Below are 21,370 nucleotides of genomic sequence, written 5' to 3'. Positions count from 1 at the left end.
CTGTAAGTATTTGAGAGAACATGTCAACATCTTGTCTAACTGTCCACGCATTCCTGTTCATTTTTTTCAACAGCATAGGAAATGTCAAGTGAATAACTTCAGTTACTGTACAAAGTAACTCAGATCAGACACATATAACTGTAGTAAAACTAAATCATTTCATCTATGATGCAAATCAGACATATCATGAGATGATTTATACAACCAAAATTGTAATCACTCAAATTTACTCTAACTATAAAAGCTCCCCTCATGCGATTCTTTCCCTGGTTTGATCTCTTGATGCAGGTTTTATCTTATAAACAGAGCTGATTTCTGATAACACAGACAATCTATCCTAAAAATGTGCGAATGAACATTTGTGATTCCAAGAAATTATGTATCAGTAAATGAGGAAAATGTAATATTTTTTTACAAATTTCAAATTTGAAACCACAAACATCAGATGCTAATCACAAGCTGCCGTGATAAGCATTAGGTAAAAAAAAAACCAAATTTGTCTGAATGTCTCTCTCAAGACATCACTGCACTAAAGATATGCCATATTTAGTAACAAATCTACACTAATAGTCTGTGCTGTTTCCATAATGTAAAATTTTTATAGTTCAGTGCACCCACCATTCCACAGTTTCTGCAGTGGTGTTTCCGACGTATCACTGTGAAGAGTGCTTGGCAGGATGTACAATTGGAACATTCTTCATCTGGTACCCATGGAGGGGGCTCTGCAGAGAACAAAGTGGATAGTGATGGAGAATGATAGTGTACTGAGAGTTTTGATTAGTCTATGGAAACCACACAGATACACACACATTAGTCTGGCTGTGATGTCAATCTGAAAATCTGTCAAAACAATACATTGATCTGCCTATGTTGAAGAGATTTGCAGGCCATAACACACAGTGTACTGGATATTAAATATCTGAATATACAACGAGGTAAAATGGTTTTGAAAATTTCAGCATGGAAAGACTGACTTATAGGACACTTGCCAAATGTTTTCCTATGGTTTGGGGATAAACATATAATAGTTTTGAGTAATATAAATTCTACTGATCCTTTCATGACTGACAACCCATACATGATTGGAGACATTATTATGACAACCCATACATGATTGGAGACATTATTATGACAACCCATACATGATTGGAGACATTATTATGACAACCCATACATGATTGGCAGTGTACAGTTACTGGCTACATCATTATCTTGTGATTTGTTACATCTTAAGTACAAAGTAGCAATTTCTTTTTCTAAAGGTGAAAGTTCATTGGTCAATGAGATGTGGCAATATAAGTGCACATAGATTTAAGAAAGCATTGTTTGTAAACTTGATTCTTTTCAAGATCAGTTTTGGAGTTTTCATGATTGTTTCTTCAAAACAGCACGGTTGTGCTCTTAAGGCAGATAATGTCGCTGACAGAGTTAAATAACATAATTAAAGGATACAATGTTTACTATCTAACTACTTTCAACAAAAAACTTGAATCTTTTCAAAATACTTCACAAACAAAATTTGATAAAGTATCTGAATTAAATGGCCAGTGGCTGTGTAATTACTAATAACTGTCTCACTATTTTATTTTGTACGTCAACTAAAAATTCTCGTTTTCATTAAATCACCTACTTAGCTTGTCAAAAAAGCATCTATTTATGTACTATATATGCACTGTTATTGTTTACATTTGAATTCAAATTCAGACTAAAATTCACATATCAACAATAACATTGTAGTTTGCACTGTTTATCTCAATATATGCTTTTGAGAGGAGAACAAGAAACTATCGTTGAAATTAAAAAACAACAACAGATCATCTAAAGTGACAGTTACTGGCCCTTTAATGCGAGTCTTGTGATTTTATTCTTACCTTCATGACCACTTGAATTTCTGGATCGTCTTGACTGTCTTCGTTCATCTCCTTCAGTTGATGTAGACATAGATGCTGTGCCAACAGCTCCTTGTTCCATGTTACTGTTAGCACCAGAGTAGAACACTTCAGAGTCTGAAGACACACACACTTCAAACACTGTCTTCAAGATGTTGCGCAGGTCAGCTGCAAAGTTGGTCTGAAGCTGATCTGCAACACCTAGGTGTGAACAAAGAATGGTTCTCAGAATTAAACAATTTTCACTTGTCAAGATACATTTAGATTTCAAAGATTTTCAAACTTTTAAAAAACCTGACACTCCATGTCTGATATGACATGAAATCAATATTTGACTTTTAAAATGCCCGCCATCGCTGTGTTAACTTAATGAAGAAAAGTCAAATTTTAGATTTTCAAAAAACTAAGATGGTGAATTTTTTTCTTTCTTAAAAGCTTTTAACCCTTTCACCACCATGGTTTGTCCCAAATCCATTGTTTTCTATGGTAAAGTTGGACATGTATACAGGGAACTGGGGGTGAAAGGGTTAAATTAGCTGCCATATGTGGTAAACTGGAAACGTACTTTAAAATTTTGAGAGTCTGTATATATCTTTGATGTGCATTCTACTTTATGATGATACAATCAAGCACTTATTGCCCGAATAAAGATCAACTTTCGATCATGAATGTTAGTAAAAAGAAAAGCAGAAGTATATGAAAGTTACCAGCAGGAATTTGTTCAAGGAGAAACATAATGGATACACTGGCAACTCACTCTACATATCAATGAGAATGTACATAACTTTTTACAGAAACTAGCTTTGGAAGCAAAGCTGTGGAACCAATCACAGCCAATACCGCTTGTCACAGCGCTAATTTCATTACATTTTTCATTACTGAAATAAATCCTTGCCTATTAAGGACTATTGAGGACTTTACAACTGTGCGGTGGTACAAAGATTGTATTGAACAGAAGTGGTGAATACACTGCACTGACTTACTCTCACTGGAGAGTGTGCCCTTTGAACCTACAAGACAATGTAACCATGTTGTGGCATACTACAATGTGGTGGAGTACAGATTGTAAGGAAAAGACAAAACACAACTGCACTGACTTACCTGAGATACAGACAAATAGCCTGTGTATGAGATCACCAGCACTGCTGAAGTGTGCTCTAGCTTGTTGTTTAGCTGCTAACTCTGCTGCCTGGATTGCCATGCTGATCTCACTTTCATCCTGACACTCTGAAGTGTAAGAACTTGTCTCTGTACTGCTTGCACTGCAATGATCATAGAGAAGAACATGAACTGTGTAAAACTTGTATAAATGTAAAAAGCACAGACAAAAATTGTTTCCTCTTTGATATATCTATCTCAAATAATAAATGCAATTGGCTGATTCTGAAAAACCGATGCATAGTTTCTATGGATACAGTAAACTAACAAGGTCACATGATGGTGTACAAATACATATGGGAATACACATATTTTCAAGCTTGTTTCTTTCTACACACTAATACAGCACTTCACCTAGTCTGCCATTGACTAAATCCTTCAGAGTCACAAACAACCAGCTCAAGCACTGATCATGTGCCGAATTATGCTGTGGAGCTGAAGATTGTCATCCCATCTGGTACTGAAATCACTGTCACAGCCAAAACCTTATGTCAGTTACATCACAAGAAACAAACACAAAATAACCACTGCCCTTACATCTGGGAAAAGCTGCAACTAGTTGACTACACCGTGACTTTGGGGATTACAAGTCGAAGACTACACTTGTCGCAAACTTTGAAAACTTGGTTTGATTCTACCTTTAACCCAGGCACATGATGGCAAAAGCAGGGCATACAAAAGCAAAGTTATATTCAAACTGGTGTATTATACATATAGTCAATCTCCCTCATTCACACACCCACCTTTCATCAGATTCCCACTGGTATCCGTTATCCACTTCCAATCCATCCATGAACCCACTACTGATAAAGGTGCCATCCTGAGTGACAATTGCTTCTCCGATAGCTCTATTGTTGATCTGGTATTGGTGCAATCCACTGCTTGCTCCAACGCTAGAACCCTCCACACTGTGATTTTCCCTGACTACAGAGTTTTCAAGAGATGAAGTATTTTCTTGTGAAGTCTCCTCTGAGACCTGTCCCTTGTCAAGGTGACAGGCTTCAGTCCTAGCCTGGCTTGGGTTTTCTGATTCTGTGTCCTTTATAACAGCAGGCAACGTCCTTTCAGGTGTCAACAGTTCAGAGTTTGTCACACAAAAATTTTCACTGTCAGAAAGGGGTGAATCTGGTGAACTAAAATCTGAGTCATGTCCTTTAAGTGGGACAAACTTTGAGTGTTCAAGGGGCTCTGGATTTTCAGTCGGATCTAGGTAGTTTGCACATGACATGCATGAACCGGATGGTTTGAAAAGCACAGTGTCTGATTTTTTTATCATACCTTCAGGCAAAAATTGTTCACATTCTGCATTATCATTTCCCTGGGCCTGGTTATCGGGACTACAATGCCCCCCTCCACTGCAACCGCCCCTTTCTATCGAACATTCTCCTTTTTCCGTGGCTTCACACGTCTTTGAGTTTTTAGTCTGAACACAGCGACCTGTTCTTACACTGCCCTCTGGAGGTGAACTTTGAGAAGCAATCTCCACAACCTTCTGGACGATGTCATCCACAACAACAGTACACATACTAAGCACTTCATCAGAGTTAAACCTAACACTTACACTATCGGAGGGGGTGGGAGCGCTTGAAGTATGTGCAACTACTACATTGCTTTGATATTGATTATCACGTACATGAGGGTTTGAGTGGACATCACTTCTTTCACAAACACCCCCTGTGTCAGCAGTATCAAGTGTCACTACTTCAGAGGAAGGTTTCTCGATGTACTCACTGATTTCGCGATCATCTTCAGTGATGGTCTGTGAGCTTTGACTAATGCTTGGGATAGCTTCAGGTCTGATCGTTATCGTGGCAAATTCCTGTCTGAAGTCCACGGATACTGAGATGTCACTTGGAAGCCCTGGTCTGGGCAAAACATTTAGCTTTCTGCTGAAGACATCTGGTTCAATAAAATCACTCTCCGATTGGCCCGGGGTTGTAGTTATATCCCGGTCACTGAATTCATTCTGGCTGTTGCTAGTTCTGTTTGTTAAGTTACAATCTCTCTCAATTGCTGATTCGTTCTGAACCGATTGATCAGTTTCAACACACACTGTTTCTGATTGGTCAGTTTCAACACACACTGTTTCTGAATGGTCAGTTTCAACACACATTGTTTCTGATTGGTCAGTTTCAACACACACTGTTTCCGATTGGTCTGTTTCAACACACACTGTTTCCGATTGGTCGGTTTGATGAGCAGCTACTGAAGTTGACATGTCAGTTTGACTGTAAATGGACTCTGATTGGTTAGATTGAACACTGCACGCTGGTGATTGGTCCATTTTAACAGTGCTACTTGACGAGTCCGACTGGACACTGCCACTTGACGGGGAGGAAATTTCATTTTCACACTGGGGTCTCCTCTGAGCGATTGGCACATCCATGCTAGGTACACCAGAGTTTTCATTTGTGGGAGTACTGAGGTCTTGCTCGAGACTTTCCCACCTTTCCTCTGCACTGGAGAGAGCTTTCTCAAGTAGAAACAGCTCCTTATCACTGAGGGTATGCAGTAACTCTCTGAAAATGTACAACAGAACTTGAAGAGAGTGTACTTTGACTAACCAGGTGTATCGGTGGTTAAAATGCTAACAATCACTCAGGTTTGTGACTTTTTAGCAAACTGATTTCAACAAATTCATGACTCAGCTGCAAAGATATTCTGACTGCAGAGAAGGGCACCATTTGAAAGTCTAAAATTTCAAATCAGCGGTTAAGTCACGGTCTATCAACATTATAAACTAATATTATTTGATATTTAAAGTTTACATTTTCTGTAAGGCGACACTTGATAAACCCCAGTCCATTCAGAGTAATGCTCAGTTCATCGTATACCGTTACTTTGTGTAAATTCATCAACTAAGAGATAACTAAAGGGCAAATATTGTTCATTCATGTCTCTTCTTGTTTATCAAGATACACAGATGACCTGGTTGAACTTATTGCATTTGAGTAAAAATGTAGTTACAATTTATTTTAAAGATGTATTTATGCTTTTTTCATTCTTAATGTATGTTTGACATATTATTAATCAATCAAGCTAGTAATGGCAAGTTATTAGAGTGACATCAACACTTTAGGATGCACAAGTGTTGAATGAAATCAACATAGCAGTCATGGGCCAAGTACACACCCTCTGATGAGGATATACAATCCAGTTCTCTTGACCACAGCTGCTCAGGGCTGTAACTTAGACAGCAATCTAAGAACATAAGAAGTTTCGCGACTTCTTTTGAGCTGCATTGATAAGACTTGCATCTATCAGGAATTGAAATGTGAACAGATGTCAACATGTCTACTTTGCCCTGTACTGAAGGTCAACAGAGGACACTTTGGAGGATTTTATGACTGTGTTTTCTGTTTGACACAACTCACCTGATCTTGTAGAGTAAGCTGTGGAATGGTCTGAACATCTCAGACATCTCACAGGGTTCCATATCACAGTTCAATGGACCATCCGGATAGATCAGCAAACCACTGGACAAGGAAAACAGGAAAGTAATCAGATGCAACTACAAACATCCGAAGACACCCCCTGCAGAGATTTGAAATTGCAACTTGCGGATATCTCAGATCATAATTGATGTTGCCAGAACTGCGCAAATATCTTAAAACTGGAAACGTTGGAAAGAAAGTTATGTGTACACCCTTTTGAAAGCTAGGTATTCTGAAAATAAAATGTGGAAGAGTTGGGATAGTATGTGAGATATGATTTGACACTTACCAGACGATGGCAAGTCTTGGTATTGTGAACATTAAGGCTGGATCACAGGAATCAATCTGATCTTGACTCAGCAGGTTTTGATTCAGTGCCCTGATATGTGTGACATGGCAAATTATGATTAGTTCACAATGACATTCACAATACTCTTTGTAATAGACATACAAATATCATAGTTGAAACAGATTTCACTGGACTTGAAGGGAGGATTGGAAAACAAAAATGTTTCATTATTCTTCTCCTCACTAAGTTATAATGAAGTATATTACAGCTTTGTTAATGCTGGTGAATTTTGTGACGTCATAGCCCAGATGATTACTGATAATAAATATCTGAATATCCGATATAGTGGCCCAAGATGTTTTCTACTACAAATTTCCTGGTGTTGCCAAAACTATAAAATAATAGCTATAGTGTACCCCTCTTGGACCAAAATAGACTCCAGTAACTTTGCACTCCATAATGTACTCAGCTTTGCTTCATACATTATATCATGCAAAGTTTCCCTATGTCCATTATGGGTTGAGAGGGGTACATTATTGCTTAAATCATAAGGTCTATGGTTAAATACGTAGCATCAGCCAAGCAAAAACATCACTTGTGTACAACATGCAGTGTCATTTGTTGTCACATGAATGCTAAACTAAAATTCAGTTATCAAAAGTTAACATTGCACATAACACCACATACATGCTGCATTGACAAGTTGTACACCATGTAATTTAAAAGATCAAGCAGAAGCAATATTTTACCACAGACCCTGTATCAAGCGTTACATCCTATGAAGCTGTAATTTCTATCTTACCTATACTGTCAGTAACAAAACTATTCCAGGATGGGTGAGTTATCATTGCAGCAGACTTCAATTATTAAGCCTCAAGTGCCTGGGATTCCAAAGCCTGTAACACCCCCATTTAAACATACATAACCACAATAACAGCGAACAAAAGGGCTGTACCATTAGTAATGGGAATGAGAGGGTGAAAATAAACTCACCTGGCGATAGTTTCACAGAACAACACAACAACTTCCTGCTGTGTTTCTAAGTCTCTAGCCGTCTTTACTGGCACCATTGCACTCACATAACTGTACTCAAAATCAGCAAATATCTTGTCAAACTGGACCAGTGTCTCTCGAATCTACAGAATACAAATATTTACGAGTAACACTGCTGTTCAGAATACACTGGCTTAATACTGGCAGTGAGGAAATCACAATTGGTATGAGAACTATTGCACATTTCAGTACACTCTATCTGTGATCTCATGGGTAGGGACTGCACTGTTTCAAACTACAAGAGCTATCATGTCAAAATTAATTAATTTTTGGGGTTCAGTTTTCACTTATTGTCTTATCTATCAACATATTAGCAACATATCAGAGGTACACTTTTCACATGGACATTTAGTAGCATTTATGTTTGCTTGCATCCGATGCAAATTTTGGTTGACTTTGTAGACTAGTAGACTGAGCATCATGCTGTGGGTATGTGAAATTAAGAGTGAATCTTTGGATTAGGAGAGAAAATGGTTCAAATTTTGACAGTAGGACAACTTGCCTGTGTTTTATGTCAAAATAGGGCTTTTCCATGCTGGCTTTTCATAGCAATGCATAGAGAATGTGAAGGGGTATCTTGGTCACCAAAAATTACATCATATACATGACTGTCAAATTACATATGAAGTGTCTCAATCTTGGTTTATTTCATTGGGCTCTTGTACTGTAAAACAGTTAACAACTGCTATAGTTGTATATGTTATATGTTTATAGAGAATCTGGATCAAAAAGGCAAAAGTACATGTCACAAAATATGATCCAAACTAAAATTGTGATAGGGTAAAAGAAGCATTTTACATGTGACAGTTTTCAGCATGCATGTGCATCTAAAATGCTAATGAACACTTTCATACAAATATCCTGCACACTGATCCTACATATTCCATGGAAAACAATGCGGAATTCAACAATAGGATTTTGAGGAGAGGGCTACACCTCTGTTTTTAAGTAATCCATTTATATGTTAATATCTATAAAAAAGAATATATTTTCACCAAAAAAATGAAAATTACTATTGTTGTGTAAATTACCATCCCTGTCTTTTAAAGCTGTAGAGAACATTGAGGATGTACCACAGAAAGTCTGATGATGATAATGATGGAGTTCAAGTTGAATTGATCTTACAATGTAACTGTGTGTGAAAGGGTACAGTACCACAGAAATAACAGCTGCATGTGTTAAACAACAGTTTTTCTGTTGGATAAATCATGCTTGCACTTACCAAATTTGCACATACATACGACTATTTTTGTATTGAAATGTATTTTGGTGACATGTCACAGAGGTCATGAACCTTGAATACATTTTTTACAAAATCCTGCAAACTGTTGTTTCAGTTTATTTTAAAATAGGCCTATTGTGAATTTACAAGCTTGTCAAGAATCAGAAAAGAGATTAAATTGTTATATTGTAAATTACCTGATTCTAGATACTTTACCGACTTTAGATACTTTGCTGTATTTGAGTGTAATGTATATTCATTAAATTTTGATTTCAAACTACCAGCAACCAGGGCATGGTCAGACATTGTACACTGGATTATTGCATTGAGAAATGAAAGGAGTCAAGAGGGCAACAGAGTCAAGAATTTGAAAAGCCGTGCTTGCAAACAGAAAAGAAACATTCGAACACTCACTTTATCAGTGTACACATTGAGATTTCTCAAGCACTGATCCCGAATAGCTGTTCTGAGACAGTCCAGACTGCGTATGACTTCTTTGGCACGAGGTCTGAGAGCAGCACTCTCCATTTCACGATTCATGATAGTAGAGCCAGCAGCAAGACACTGTGTATGCAAATGACAAGGATAAAAGTCAGCTAGTGTGCATTACCAAATATGCCCAGAGTCAGCAATCTGTTCTGTTTATGGTGGTCCAAAACCCAGTATCACTGCATACACGCCAGTTCACAAGCATAGTTTTAATGTACACACCCACTGGCAGAAATCATTCTACCTGACCACCTAAATGGTAAATTCACTGGTAAATTCCAAGCAGATAAATCAATGGTACCGGGTAATGGATCACTGAACCCCAGGGATTACATATCCATTAACATTCATGATATGAACAATGAACTGCAGGACTTAACATAGTTTTGGTAAACATGTATCTTGTACTATAAAAACCTAGTGTGGGAAAACAAGGAGACAAGAATCTTCCGAGTAGAACAAATTTCACATCAAAGAATTAGGTTTAGGTGGTTCAAGAGACCAGTAGCAGTAACCTTTGCTGATGTTTTTCACATTTTTTATGATTTTTGTTTTTGCATATCGATAACAGTTTTTTCTTCTTTAACATTATAAAACATGTTGAGATACACAATATGCAGTAAAACTCAGCTTGTACACTATTTGTTTACATGTGAATTCTAGTCTGGATCACAGTTCAAATTTAAGCAATAACGGTGCATTTTATACATACAGATGCTGTGTTGACAAACAGTGAATAGTCGGCGCTTCAACATTCTTTGAAGGTAGAAAAAGAACTTGCTGTTGCAATACAAAAACAAAAATGGTGAAAACATCAACAAGAATTATAGCTGCTAACCCCATACATAAAAACTAGGACACAATTGTTTGGACTAAAATTCACAATATACTGAATGCTGTATCAATATTCTACATAAACAACATCCACATCAGTAGCAACAACATCTTTGATCTGATCTTAATGAAAAAGGCCTTTACACAGACTCCAAACACAGGACACAGCTATTGTTGCCTTTTGCTTGACAACCATCTTGTACCTGAATCTGAATCCATTGCTAATAAATGATATCAAAAGACAGTGGGATCAGGTAATATATGCTAATTATTTCCCGTCAAGGACATCAGTCTCTCTGTAGACCAAGATATGGTTTAATTAGCAAGATTTGTCATGCTGTTTTAAATGTCAAGTGTTGTATCAGCAATTAAAAATCATTTTCAAAGCTGGAAGAGGTTACGTCACACTTCCCCAGACTGTTATCAAGACATGAGTTGAAGTCAGAACATAACTGGATGAGACATTGTACACATTTTCCTCTCAAAGCTGACTTCTCTAGCTAAATAGCAGAGTACGGTATGCATGGTGTGATTGTACATCTGTGACACACAGCTAGGAGTCATGAAATGAGAAATATGATTATTACCTCCGCTCCAAACCATAGCTGTCCAGCTAGTGTGTCCTGGAGCACATCGTCTGGAAACTTCACCCGGAAATCACGGTTGGCTCTATCAGTTGGTATGGCAACATCCATAATTTCATTTACAATGGCTGTTGTGAGAGATAATCACTCATTAAATCAGGATATAAGTTTCATAAACTGTTGTACACACCTAAATCCCTGTACTATTATTGCACACAGTGCACCATAATAAATAATTTTGATACAAATACATATTTTATGCCATTACTGACAGACAGAAGTGTCCATTTATTGAAAGAAGAAATTCCTTGCTTTATGTTCTTTTTTTCAAAATATGATCAATGTTAACAGAATAAGATTCTACAGAAATATGAACTTTGATAAATTGGGAGACTAAGCGTCACCATACATGTACTTCACCAAATTCAATATGATTTGAGAGGTAAAAATATGCTTTAGGATATTATTCAATATTTGAAACCAGTACACGAGGTCCAATAGTAAATGAAGAATAACCATGAAGCTGTGTTGTAAGAAAATTATTCTGGGTAATAAAACTACTAAGTTACGAAGACTGATCAAAATTATCATTGGTGATTTAGCTGAAATTTGAGTTTTCAAGACACCCTTATTTAGTTTCCTTAAAGTCATTTTACGTCTTTTTTTTCCTTCGAAAAAATTCTGGTGTCCTTTAGAAAATATTTGAGCAACATTGCACTGGTCACACCCAGAGGAAATTGCAAAGTTGAAAACACAATTGGTTGACTGCCAATCAGAATGGTTTCATGGCGATAGTCTACATCTGCTCACTGCACTGATTGGTACCTGGTGAAAGTTCATTGAACTGAATACCTTTGACTAGACTGAAATTGATCAGAAATTGGTTCAAATTGTAGGAAACAACAAATTTGATTAAAAATATTCCACAAGACAGACATGGAGTCTACAGTGTTTTTTTGACAAAATATGGCATGCAAATATGATTTGACTTGCTATGCTGAGATGTCAGGAACTATAATATAGTATTTGCTTTTAATAGTTACCAGGTTAATAATACTTATGGGGATCATCACAGTTTATGAAATGGTTGTCTAAAATTCAAAAATATACAATAAAAGTGATGTGTGATGCAAGGTAATGCTTCAATTGAAGATTTATTTATAACAATTCACAAAATGCCACTACCAGATAGAATATTTTATAAGAATATATGTATGGTTTTTAAATCTTTAAATAATCTCGAGAAACAAAAATATGAAAAGCATCTTTACCAAAATGGTTCATGGAAGAGTTACAAGATCTAAAGTGCAAAGTTTGAGTACCGTAGTTCCTGTAACAAATGAGGATTTTTACCGCAGAGGATTTAAGTGTCAAACAGTGGAATGGTGTTGATTCAAATATCTTGTAACTTATTGAGTAAGCCTCATACCTCTGAGTCTATTGAGAATAATTGGAATTTTTTGAATGTTATGTTAGTGTTCCTGTCTATTTGGTTTTTGGGTTTCTCCATATATATTTTTTTTTTGTGCACTGGATCATTCTACAGTTTTTTTTCATTGTATTCTATTGTATTGTATTGTATTGTATTGTATTGTATTGTATTGTATTGTACTGTATGGTGTTGTGTTCTATTATTATGGATTGCTATGTATCATATTATACTTTGTGTGTATTTCTAGTTGAGGGCCCTGGGGAAGATAAGTATCTTTACTGAAGCTTTAACCAGCCTGTCTCCGTGAAATGAGGTTTCACAAATAACATAATAAATAAATAAATAATCAATACTATGCACTAGTAAAATATCTTGTCCTGATGCTGTACAATATGAACATAACATTGCAAGTTGTCAATTAATGGAATGTACAATAATCATGGAATAAATCATGGAATATTGTCAATTCCCTAAACATCCTTCAGGCAATACCAGTCCAATTTCTATTTTAATTATAAACCTAGATGCTTATTGAAAATAAATGCATGCACAGCATATCCTAAAACATTTCTATCAACTTAGAGTTAGCAGAGCAATGTGCAATTGCCCTTGCCAAGCATGGCTGGCAAAGCCATCAAATGTTCAAAGGGTGACATATTAGTGTTCCTTTATATACACCGTAATGAGTTTTGTTCCAGCACCAAAATCCATCGATTGTGACTCACTGTCACTGGAGAATACCCTCAAGTATCTCAGATCTTGTATTATCATAATACAGTTTAGTGTCTACACTATAGCCACACTCACCAGACAAATGTTATAATTAGAACTTGTAATTGTTTTCACTGATGAACACTTCTAGGTAATCTGTTATTGATGAAGGACATCAATGCTACATACTCTACTAGGAAAAGGGTTATGTCCTACATACTCTATTACAAAAGAGGTAAATCCTAATACTCTGGTACAAAAGGTGTTCTGACTCAGTCCCTATTCAGTGTAAATTACTGTAATTTTGGAAAATTCCTTGGCATAAAACCATGAGTGATGTAGATACGTTTATGATTTGACCCATTCCCTGCAAAGCTTATCTGTCCAGATAAGGTCATATTGGTTCACATCACAGCATAAATATGTCTCCTGTCATGTATTTTATCAGACTTGAATATTTGAAAGCCCTGAAAACAAGTACAAATAACTTGTTCTACTCAGACATACAGTATATGTCCACATATACAAGGTGATTATTATAGACTTGATCTGTACATGATAACTTTCAGACATCAGCTTTTTATATTAAATTTCACAACTGCTTATCATTTAAATATTCATTTATTTATTTATTTATTTATTTGGATGACTAACAGGAGTTTATTTCCAAAGACAGGCTCTGCAGAGCATAGAAAATACTTACAATTACAAACAAATATACAATTGATGAATAAAAAAATTTACGATGAATCACGAAATCAAATCATGAATAAAAATAAATTCATTATATTAGATTTTCCTTGTTGGTTTCAGATGCAGCTGACAGAAGAGGGTTCAGAGTTGAACCAGTCTTAATTCAAAGTAGACATATCAAAGGTAAATAGCTGATCAAAGTTGGAGAAAACAAGTCATCTTTGATGACACAGTCCCCACTTGTCCATTTTGTTATAATCTTTGGTGTCTAGGTAGCTGTGGTCTAGGTAGCTGTGGAATGACATTGATGCAACGGGTGCATCAGGCCTGTGACTTGCATAATACAGGAATCTGAGGAACGTTCAATAAAATTGACCCATCTCTGCTGGTAATGTCCATTGAAGGAACTTTTGATTACATCACACATAACGATGCCCTCACTGCCTCTTGTGTCATGATGGCACATACTATACACATGGTTTGGAGGAATTTTAGAAATGTTATGGGATCGGGTATGTTGTTGTAATCAGTCATTTCGGATCATATAATCAAACAAATTAATGTGCACAAGAATGCAGCCATATCACGTTTAAACAAAATCAGTCCATCGAAGGACAGTGACCTATGTTTATGTTTCAAAGACATAAAAAATACCGCAATTATACGGTGTCGCTCAAATTTGATCAGAATTGGTACATACCAGTATGGGTGCAAAGATCAACAATAAATGTTGTTTCTATCTGTTCAGTGCAGGAAAATTCTACGTTGATGTTATGACAATGATTTCTGCACAGTACAACCAGAAAAACAATAAGAAATATTTAAACCAGAAAAACAAGAATGACAAAAGTAATTAAGGTCTGAAACTTAAGGTACTGGAGGTCAACTTTAGCAACATGCATAGCAGAAAGGCAGCTAGCCCCCTTACTGCCTTAGTTTGACCATAGACGGTCTTCCTCCCCTCTACCGACGGTCTTCCTCCCCTCTACTGTCTATGGTTGAGCAGGTCTGTTAATATGTAACAGTTCAATGACAATGACAGGAAATGACTAAAGTCAGTGGAGTACGCCTGTTTCAAGCCTGTTTCAGAATTTCGCTTTTTCTTACCTCATTTGCACATTTTTGACACTGATGTGTTCATTTGAACAAATTCACATCTCAACCCCTACATCTACCTGTACACCAAATACTGAGACGGTAGCTTTGGCAGTATGGGAGCCTTTGTGTGTGACGGACATACATCCGCACATACCCACAAATATACAGACATTTAGACTCATCATATAAGCTCTTTTTGGTATTTATATATAAAACCAAATATGAGCTAAGAATCACACCAAAATTGAAATCAAATGGCTGTCTATTGACCATATGGATCAAAGCACAAAATTAGTAGACATGCATATGTATGCTATAGTACTTTATCTTTGTACCAATTTCAACAACATTGGATAAGGAATATTTGCATATGATTAAGCCTCAAAGACATGAAGAAATCCAAAAATGACAATATTGGAACATGTTACGAAGTACATTGACATGTATATGTATGCCATAGTGCATGATCTTTGTGCCAAGTTTGGACAAAATCGGTGTAATGACCTTTGAATTAAGCTTCAAAGACATGCAAAATTCCAACAAAATGGCAGTTCTGCAGCCATATTGGCTCCTATCGCAAGGTTAATTGATACATGCATATGTATGCCATAGTGCTTTGCCTTTGTGCCATGTTTGAACAAAATCGGTTCAAGGATGTTTGAGTTATGGTTCAAAGACATGAAAAAATCGCAACAAAATGGCCGCCTCACGCCCATATTGGATCGTATCGCAATAAAATGCGACATGCATATGTAGGCCATAGTGTTATGCCTTTGTGCCAAGTTTGAACAGAATCGGTTCAAGGATGTTTGAGTTAATGGTTCAAAGACACGAAAAATCACAAACAAAATGGCCGTCTCACGCCCATTTTGGATCGTATCGCGAAATAATTTGACATGCATATGTAGGCCATAGTGTTATGCCTTTGTGCCAAGTTTGAACAGAATCTGTTCAAGGATGTCTGAGTTATGGTTCAAAGACATGAAAAATTGCAAACAAAATGGCCGCCTCACGCCAATATTGGATCGTATCGCAATATAATGCAACATGCATATGTAGGCCATAGTGTTATGCCTTTGTGCCAAGTTTGAACAGAATCTGTTCAAGGATGTTTGAGTTATGGTTCAAAGACACGAAAAATCGCAAACAAAATGGCCGCCTCACGCCCATATTGGATTGTATTGCAATATAATTCGACATGCATATGTAGGCCATAGTGTTATGCCTTTGTGCCAAGTTTGAACAGAATCAGTTCAAGGATGTTTGAGTTATGGTTCAAAGACATGAAAAATCGCAAAAATATGGCCACCTTGCGGCCATATTGAATCGTATCGCAAAATAAATCGATGTGCATCTGTAGGTTATAGTGCTATGCCTTTGTGCCAAGTTTGAACAAAGTTGATTCAGCAGTGTCTGAGCAACGGCTCCGGACGGACGGACGGACAGGACCCAATCTATAAGTCCCCGCCGGACTTCGTCCGCGGGGACTAACAAATGCCGAATTTGAAGATAGAATTTCTTACTGAGTACTTTATCTTGGCAACTTCTCAGCTGATTGACCAGTGCTGTACATCTCTCTGGATCCTTCCTGCCATCAAAGCTGTCTAACTCTATGGCAACTTCATTCAGCTCTTCATCAGCGTAGTAGAACTGAGCCAAAAGCTGCGTGTCAGTTTTCTGTCAGAAAAGACAAGTCTGCTGATTAGGCATGAGTGTGCTGTCTTCTCTTGGATTTGGCCAAATGAGCTTTAAATTTTCCTACACATGAAAAATTATTTCTCTAGATTATCTTTGTCACAGAGCCTATTTCTTTGTACTAGCATCATAAGTAACAGTGAAATGCATCCTGAAAATGACTGTAGTATATTTATTTATTCATTTGCTGATCTTTAGGAACTTTACATATTTTTGGTAGGATCACTTATGAAATCAGGAATTTGATGTGACTTACAGATACCGGTATGTATCGTATTTAAAATTACTGCAAAATGTTTTAACACTGTCTCTGAAATTGTAATATTTCAGAGTATTAAATTTTCTCTTGAAAATCCTATCTCTACATGCACTCTTTCTTAACATATCATGATCCCTGTATATCGATCCAACCAACTTATTGAAACAATGTGGGGATGTATAAAAGTGACAGTGAAGAGCAGTAGTACATGTACACATTGGAAAGAAGTGTACCTATTGGAAGATAAAGCTACTCGTTTTATATTTCAAAATGTATGCATTGCCATTGCGTCAAAGCAGTCACAAATGCAGCAGGGCCAATGTATCCAAATTACTACAACAGACAAATGATGGTCTGTAAAAACTGATGAAATGATTTACACTAAAACAACATTAACATTGCAAAAAACAACCTAGTAAATAGTTCAGTAAGATTCACTGGTTTTTGTGAAGTGTGCTTGATTGAAATTCCTGATCATTCTTTTTACGACTGCAAACAAGTATTAGGTAGAGTTGCCATTTTGTTTCTAATATCAATTTCTTCCAAGCTGACTGAAGTACGCCAGTTGCTCACACACTTCAGACTTGACTAGGGTAGTTCCCTGGATACTGTAGTGTGTCAAAATACCCGTATGTCCTTGTCATTACTCATTATAAATTGATGGAAACAAATAACACAGCAAATAACGTCTCAATGGTATTCATTACTGTGCAGTTAAAGAGATATTAATACATCGCTAGGGAAATTAATGAACTGTTGATTTATACCTTTGATACTGTACAGAAACTTTCTGTTGATTATATTTCCCTCAGATTACACATAAGAGAAATTTACGAATATTAGCAGCAGTATTTTTTGACAAGGGCATTACCCAGGTAAAGTTTACCATGGTTCCCATTCATGTTGCTGAGTTTGCCTCAATGCAATCATATAATTATGAAGACAATAGAAATGGTTCAGGGGCTCCAAAATCAAATTGCCCTATGTTCTCAAACTTTGGCAAAATACACTGAGCAGTTCGTAGGTGTGGGTAAAGCAGAAGAATATACTGTATGGAATCAGTTGTGAGAAACTGTTGGATTACGCTGCATTGATGCCTTTGTCAGATGGGAGTTATTGTTTGTGAAGGACAGGTGAAAGTTTACAGTAACTGTCTCATAGACACATGGAAATCAAACTTTTGGTTTGCTGAGACCAGGAGGAGGTATATACATGTACATGTACGAGTACTGTATAGATATGCAGTGCACAGTGATATAATATGTGATGCAATATTATAGAAATAACGGGCGACGCACTGACCAGTAACGTTTATTTGTGGGCAAGGGCGAGAGGAAAGCTAAAAATTAACGGGCGAGGCTTGCTGAGCCCGTTAATTAGGCTTTCCTCAAGCGGAGTCTGTCATCTCCATTATATTATCACCGAACCCAAGAAAACTGTCAAAATTTCCGAAAATTTCAGGAACGAACGACAACTGAGCCCAAGAAACTGGGCAATACATGACGCACTGTCACGCGCTCTGTAAAAAATAGTGTCAATGACACTGTCCTCCCATTTTGCAGCGATACTAACTACTAGTACACACATGACATTGCATTCTTACAGGTTGACTAAGAAAATTCCATTGCAAGTCCAAATTAATCTTATACCCCAGCAATATGAAATGCTCCATCTCATAATGAATTTTACACGTCTGACAGAAAACAACCCTAGGATCAAGACTATCATGTTTTACAGCAATCCAACAAATAGTTGAAATACTTTGGGAGAAAATGATTTTTGACAAAAAATGGGAAAAATTGCCCCAAAAATACAAATATGAAAATTTCACCACAATTTGAACAAATCTGACAAAGGTCAACCCTAGGATCATACATACAAGTTTTCAAGGCAATGGGATGAGTGCTTTCAGAAAAGATTTTTTGACAAAAAACGGGAAAATCGCCCAAAAAATACAACTTTCAAAATTTCACCACAATTTGAAGAAATGTAACAAAAGTCACTATAAAGAGCCTGCATACCAAGTTTCAACCAAATCTTGTTAGTGGTTACAAAGTTTTAGCAATTTGCAGGATTTTTCCTTTTTTCCCCTTCATTTGCATATTTTTGAATTTGACATGTTTATTTCAGCAAATTCACATCTCCACCCCTCGATGCACCTGTCCATCAAATACTAAGATGGTAGGTGCTGCGATTTAGGAGTTTTTAATGTTGACAGACATACATCCGCACATAATAACTAACATACATACATACATACATACATACATACATACATACATACATACATACATACATACATACATACATACAGACAGACAGATCATAGACCCTCCAAAAAACGCGGTCTACAGACAGACAGACAGACAAACAGATAGACATGCATACATTTATTTTTACAGCTTTTAACCTCCAACAGCCTACCAACTTGTCAATATTAGCTTGATCAACTTGATACTACTGCTTATAATAATATAAATGAGAGTTAATTACATTCTAATTAAAGTAAACAAGACTTGCTTATCAACATTTACGTCATAAAAAAACAGCATATCTGTCAGGTTATAAAGAATCTTCAGCTGGTTATCTTTATCAGTATTATCATCCTATTAACCAAGCACATTTGAACTTTCAAATTAACATTGTAAGTAAGCTCTGTTGAATAAGTTGAGACTGTAAGAGAAAGCACACAGAAGAGACAAATGTTTGCAACTTAAGAAGTTCAAGGTCATCAAAAGCATGATAAGGAATCATGTTACACTTTCATTGCACTGTTTACACAGATTGCATAATTGCTATAAATAGTACATGAGGAATCTTACAGTCCAGCTTTACCATAAAAATCCTATCACTTTGACCACTCTTTCAATTGATCACTCTATTTTTTTCCTCAAAAAGTAATTTTATTTTATCCTTACCAAGTCAACCATAAATGGAAATTGGAACTTTCTCTATCTCTATTTATTTGACCAACCTATCATGACAAACTATTATGAGAAATTTCTTTTAGATAACATACAGAGCACAATATATGATGGTTCACAATATGTCAAAGTTGGGATTCAGGAAAGTTGCCTTTACATGTTTTAATCCTCCAAGATGGTCAGCATTTCACCATGAACTGTCAAAAAGTTGAACATTCTAATAATTCTACACTAAAATTATTTTGGCTTTGTTGATATCCTCATTAATTCAATTATTTAAAATCATATTAATTATTTTTTTCTGGGTGAATTGATAGGGTTTATACAGTACAAGAGTTACATACAATGTAAGTCAAATTCAGTTAAAACATCAATTACCGTCTAACATTGCATCATTCCTATAAATAGCACCTCAGCCTGGAACAGCACAATCATAATCTGCTCATTCACACACAGGCAGTACTTGACTTTGAATGAATGACCTACTACATTTCACCTATGTACCAAATTTGAAAGCATGACAAAAAGTACCACAAAATTTGCAAATTTCAGCTTGAGTTCACAGAGTCATCTTCAGGTCACTCCTAGGAACCTGCACACCCAATTAGAAAGTAATGGCATACACAGTTTCAAAGAAGATTTTTTTAACCAAATATGGCAAAAATTGCCCAAAAATACAAATATGCAAATTGTGCCATAATTTTGATGAATTCTATTTTGAGTTTTCACAAGGTACCAGCACGCCAAATTTTAAAGCGATCCAACCATTGGTTTAAGAGGAAAAGATTTTTTACTAAAATGCCAAAAAAGAAAAAAAATCATTAAAAATAGAAAGCATCAAATATTGACATCAAACTATATGTTTAAATGAGTTGGGCCCAAGTACCTAAAACCCAAATATGACAATGATTAGATGAGTAGTTCCTGAGTTATTGATTTTTGACCATTTTTGCTTTTTTTTGTACCTCATTAGCATATCTATGGGCCTAAAAAGTTCATTTTAACAACGGCACATCTACATCATATATGGCATCACTACACCAAAAATCAGCTCAATACGTGCAGCGTTTTTGAGTTTTTGCGTTGGACGGACAGACATCCATACATACATACATACATACATACATACATACATACAGACAGACATCTCACATACAGACTTTTTTCAACCATATAACCTCCCACTGCCATATATGTATGGCAAATGGGAGGTAAAATTGGCAAATCCGGAGATGTTTTCAGAAAAAAGTACCTCAACAATTGCTCCATTTTATTTTGTGATCGATTATGATTTACGTTTGAGGTGTAAAGTTACGATACTTTGAGTTGTTAATTTTATTATTCATATTCACGGGCATGTACACAAACCATTACTGTGTATTTTTGGTCAGTCACGTGGTTCAGCTCGACCAATCAAAATGCGACGGGCAGGGCATGGTAAAATATTTTAGGTTGTTTCAGAGAAAAGAATCAACACAAATTCAGCGGCCTGGCAATCTAATTTGCCTGTCCTGCAAGTGTAAATTCTTTATCATACAGCTTTATAAAGCATTCCCTAATTTGTTGGACCCATTGAAATGGTAACCTCACTGTTCCAAGTCAAAAC

General features: G+C 36.3%; 1 protein-coding gene across 1 annotated transcript in view; it reads right to left on the bottom strand.

Moving 5' to 3' along the window:
• LOC139119763 (lateral signaling target protein 2 homolog) overlaps nt 1-21,370 on the bottom strand; it is a 44,702-nt gene that overhangs the window by 3,232 nt on the left and 20,100 nt on the right. Inside the window, exons 2-11 of the mRNA XM_070683651.1 lie at nt 16,410-16,563; nt 10,956-11,080; nt 9,460-9,609; nt 7,764-7,906; nt 6,771-6,860; nt 6,422-6,523; nt 3,791-5,566; nt 2,991-3,151; nt 1,872-2,090; nt 619-722 (exon numbers count right to left, since the gene is read on the bottom strand). Coding sequence (XP_070539752.1) covers nt 619-722; nt 1,872-2,090; nt 2,991-3,151; nt 3,791-5,566; nt 6,422-6,523; nt 6,771-6,860; nt 7,764-7,906; nt 9,460-9,609; nt 10,956-11,080; nt 16,410-16,563 — 3,024 coding nt within the window. The remainder of the gene's footprint in view (nt 1-618; nt 723-1,871; nt 2,091-2,990; nt 3,152-3,790; nt 5,567-6,421; nt 6,524-6,770; nt 6,861-7,763; nt 7,907-9,459; nt 9,610-10,955; nt 11,081-16,409; nt 16,564-21,370) is intronic.

Source organism: Ptychodera flava, chromosome 20 (genome assembly GCF_041260155.1).
Source record: "Ptychodera flava strain L36383 chromosome 20, AS_Pfla_20210202, whole genome shotgun sequence".
Classification (NCBI taxonomy): domain Eukaryota; kingdom Metazoa; phylum Hemichordata; class Enteropneusta; family Ptychoderidae; genus Ptychodera; species Ptychodera flava.
The sequence above is the reverse complement of the archived record's forward strand: the minus strand, read 5'-3'. Positions and strand labels throughout refer to the sequence as shown.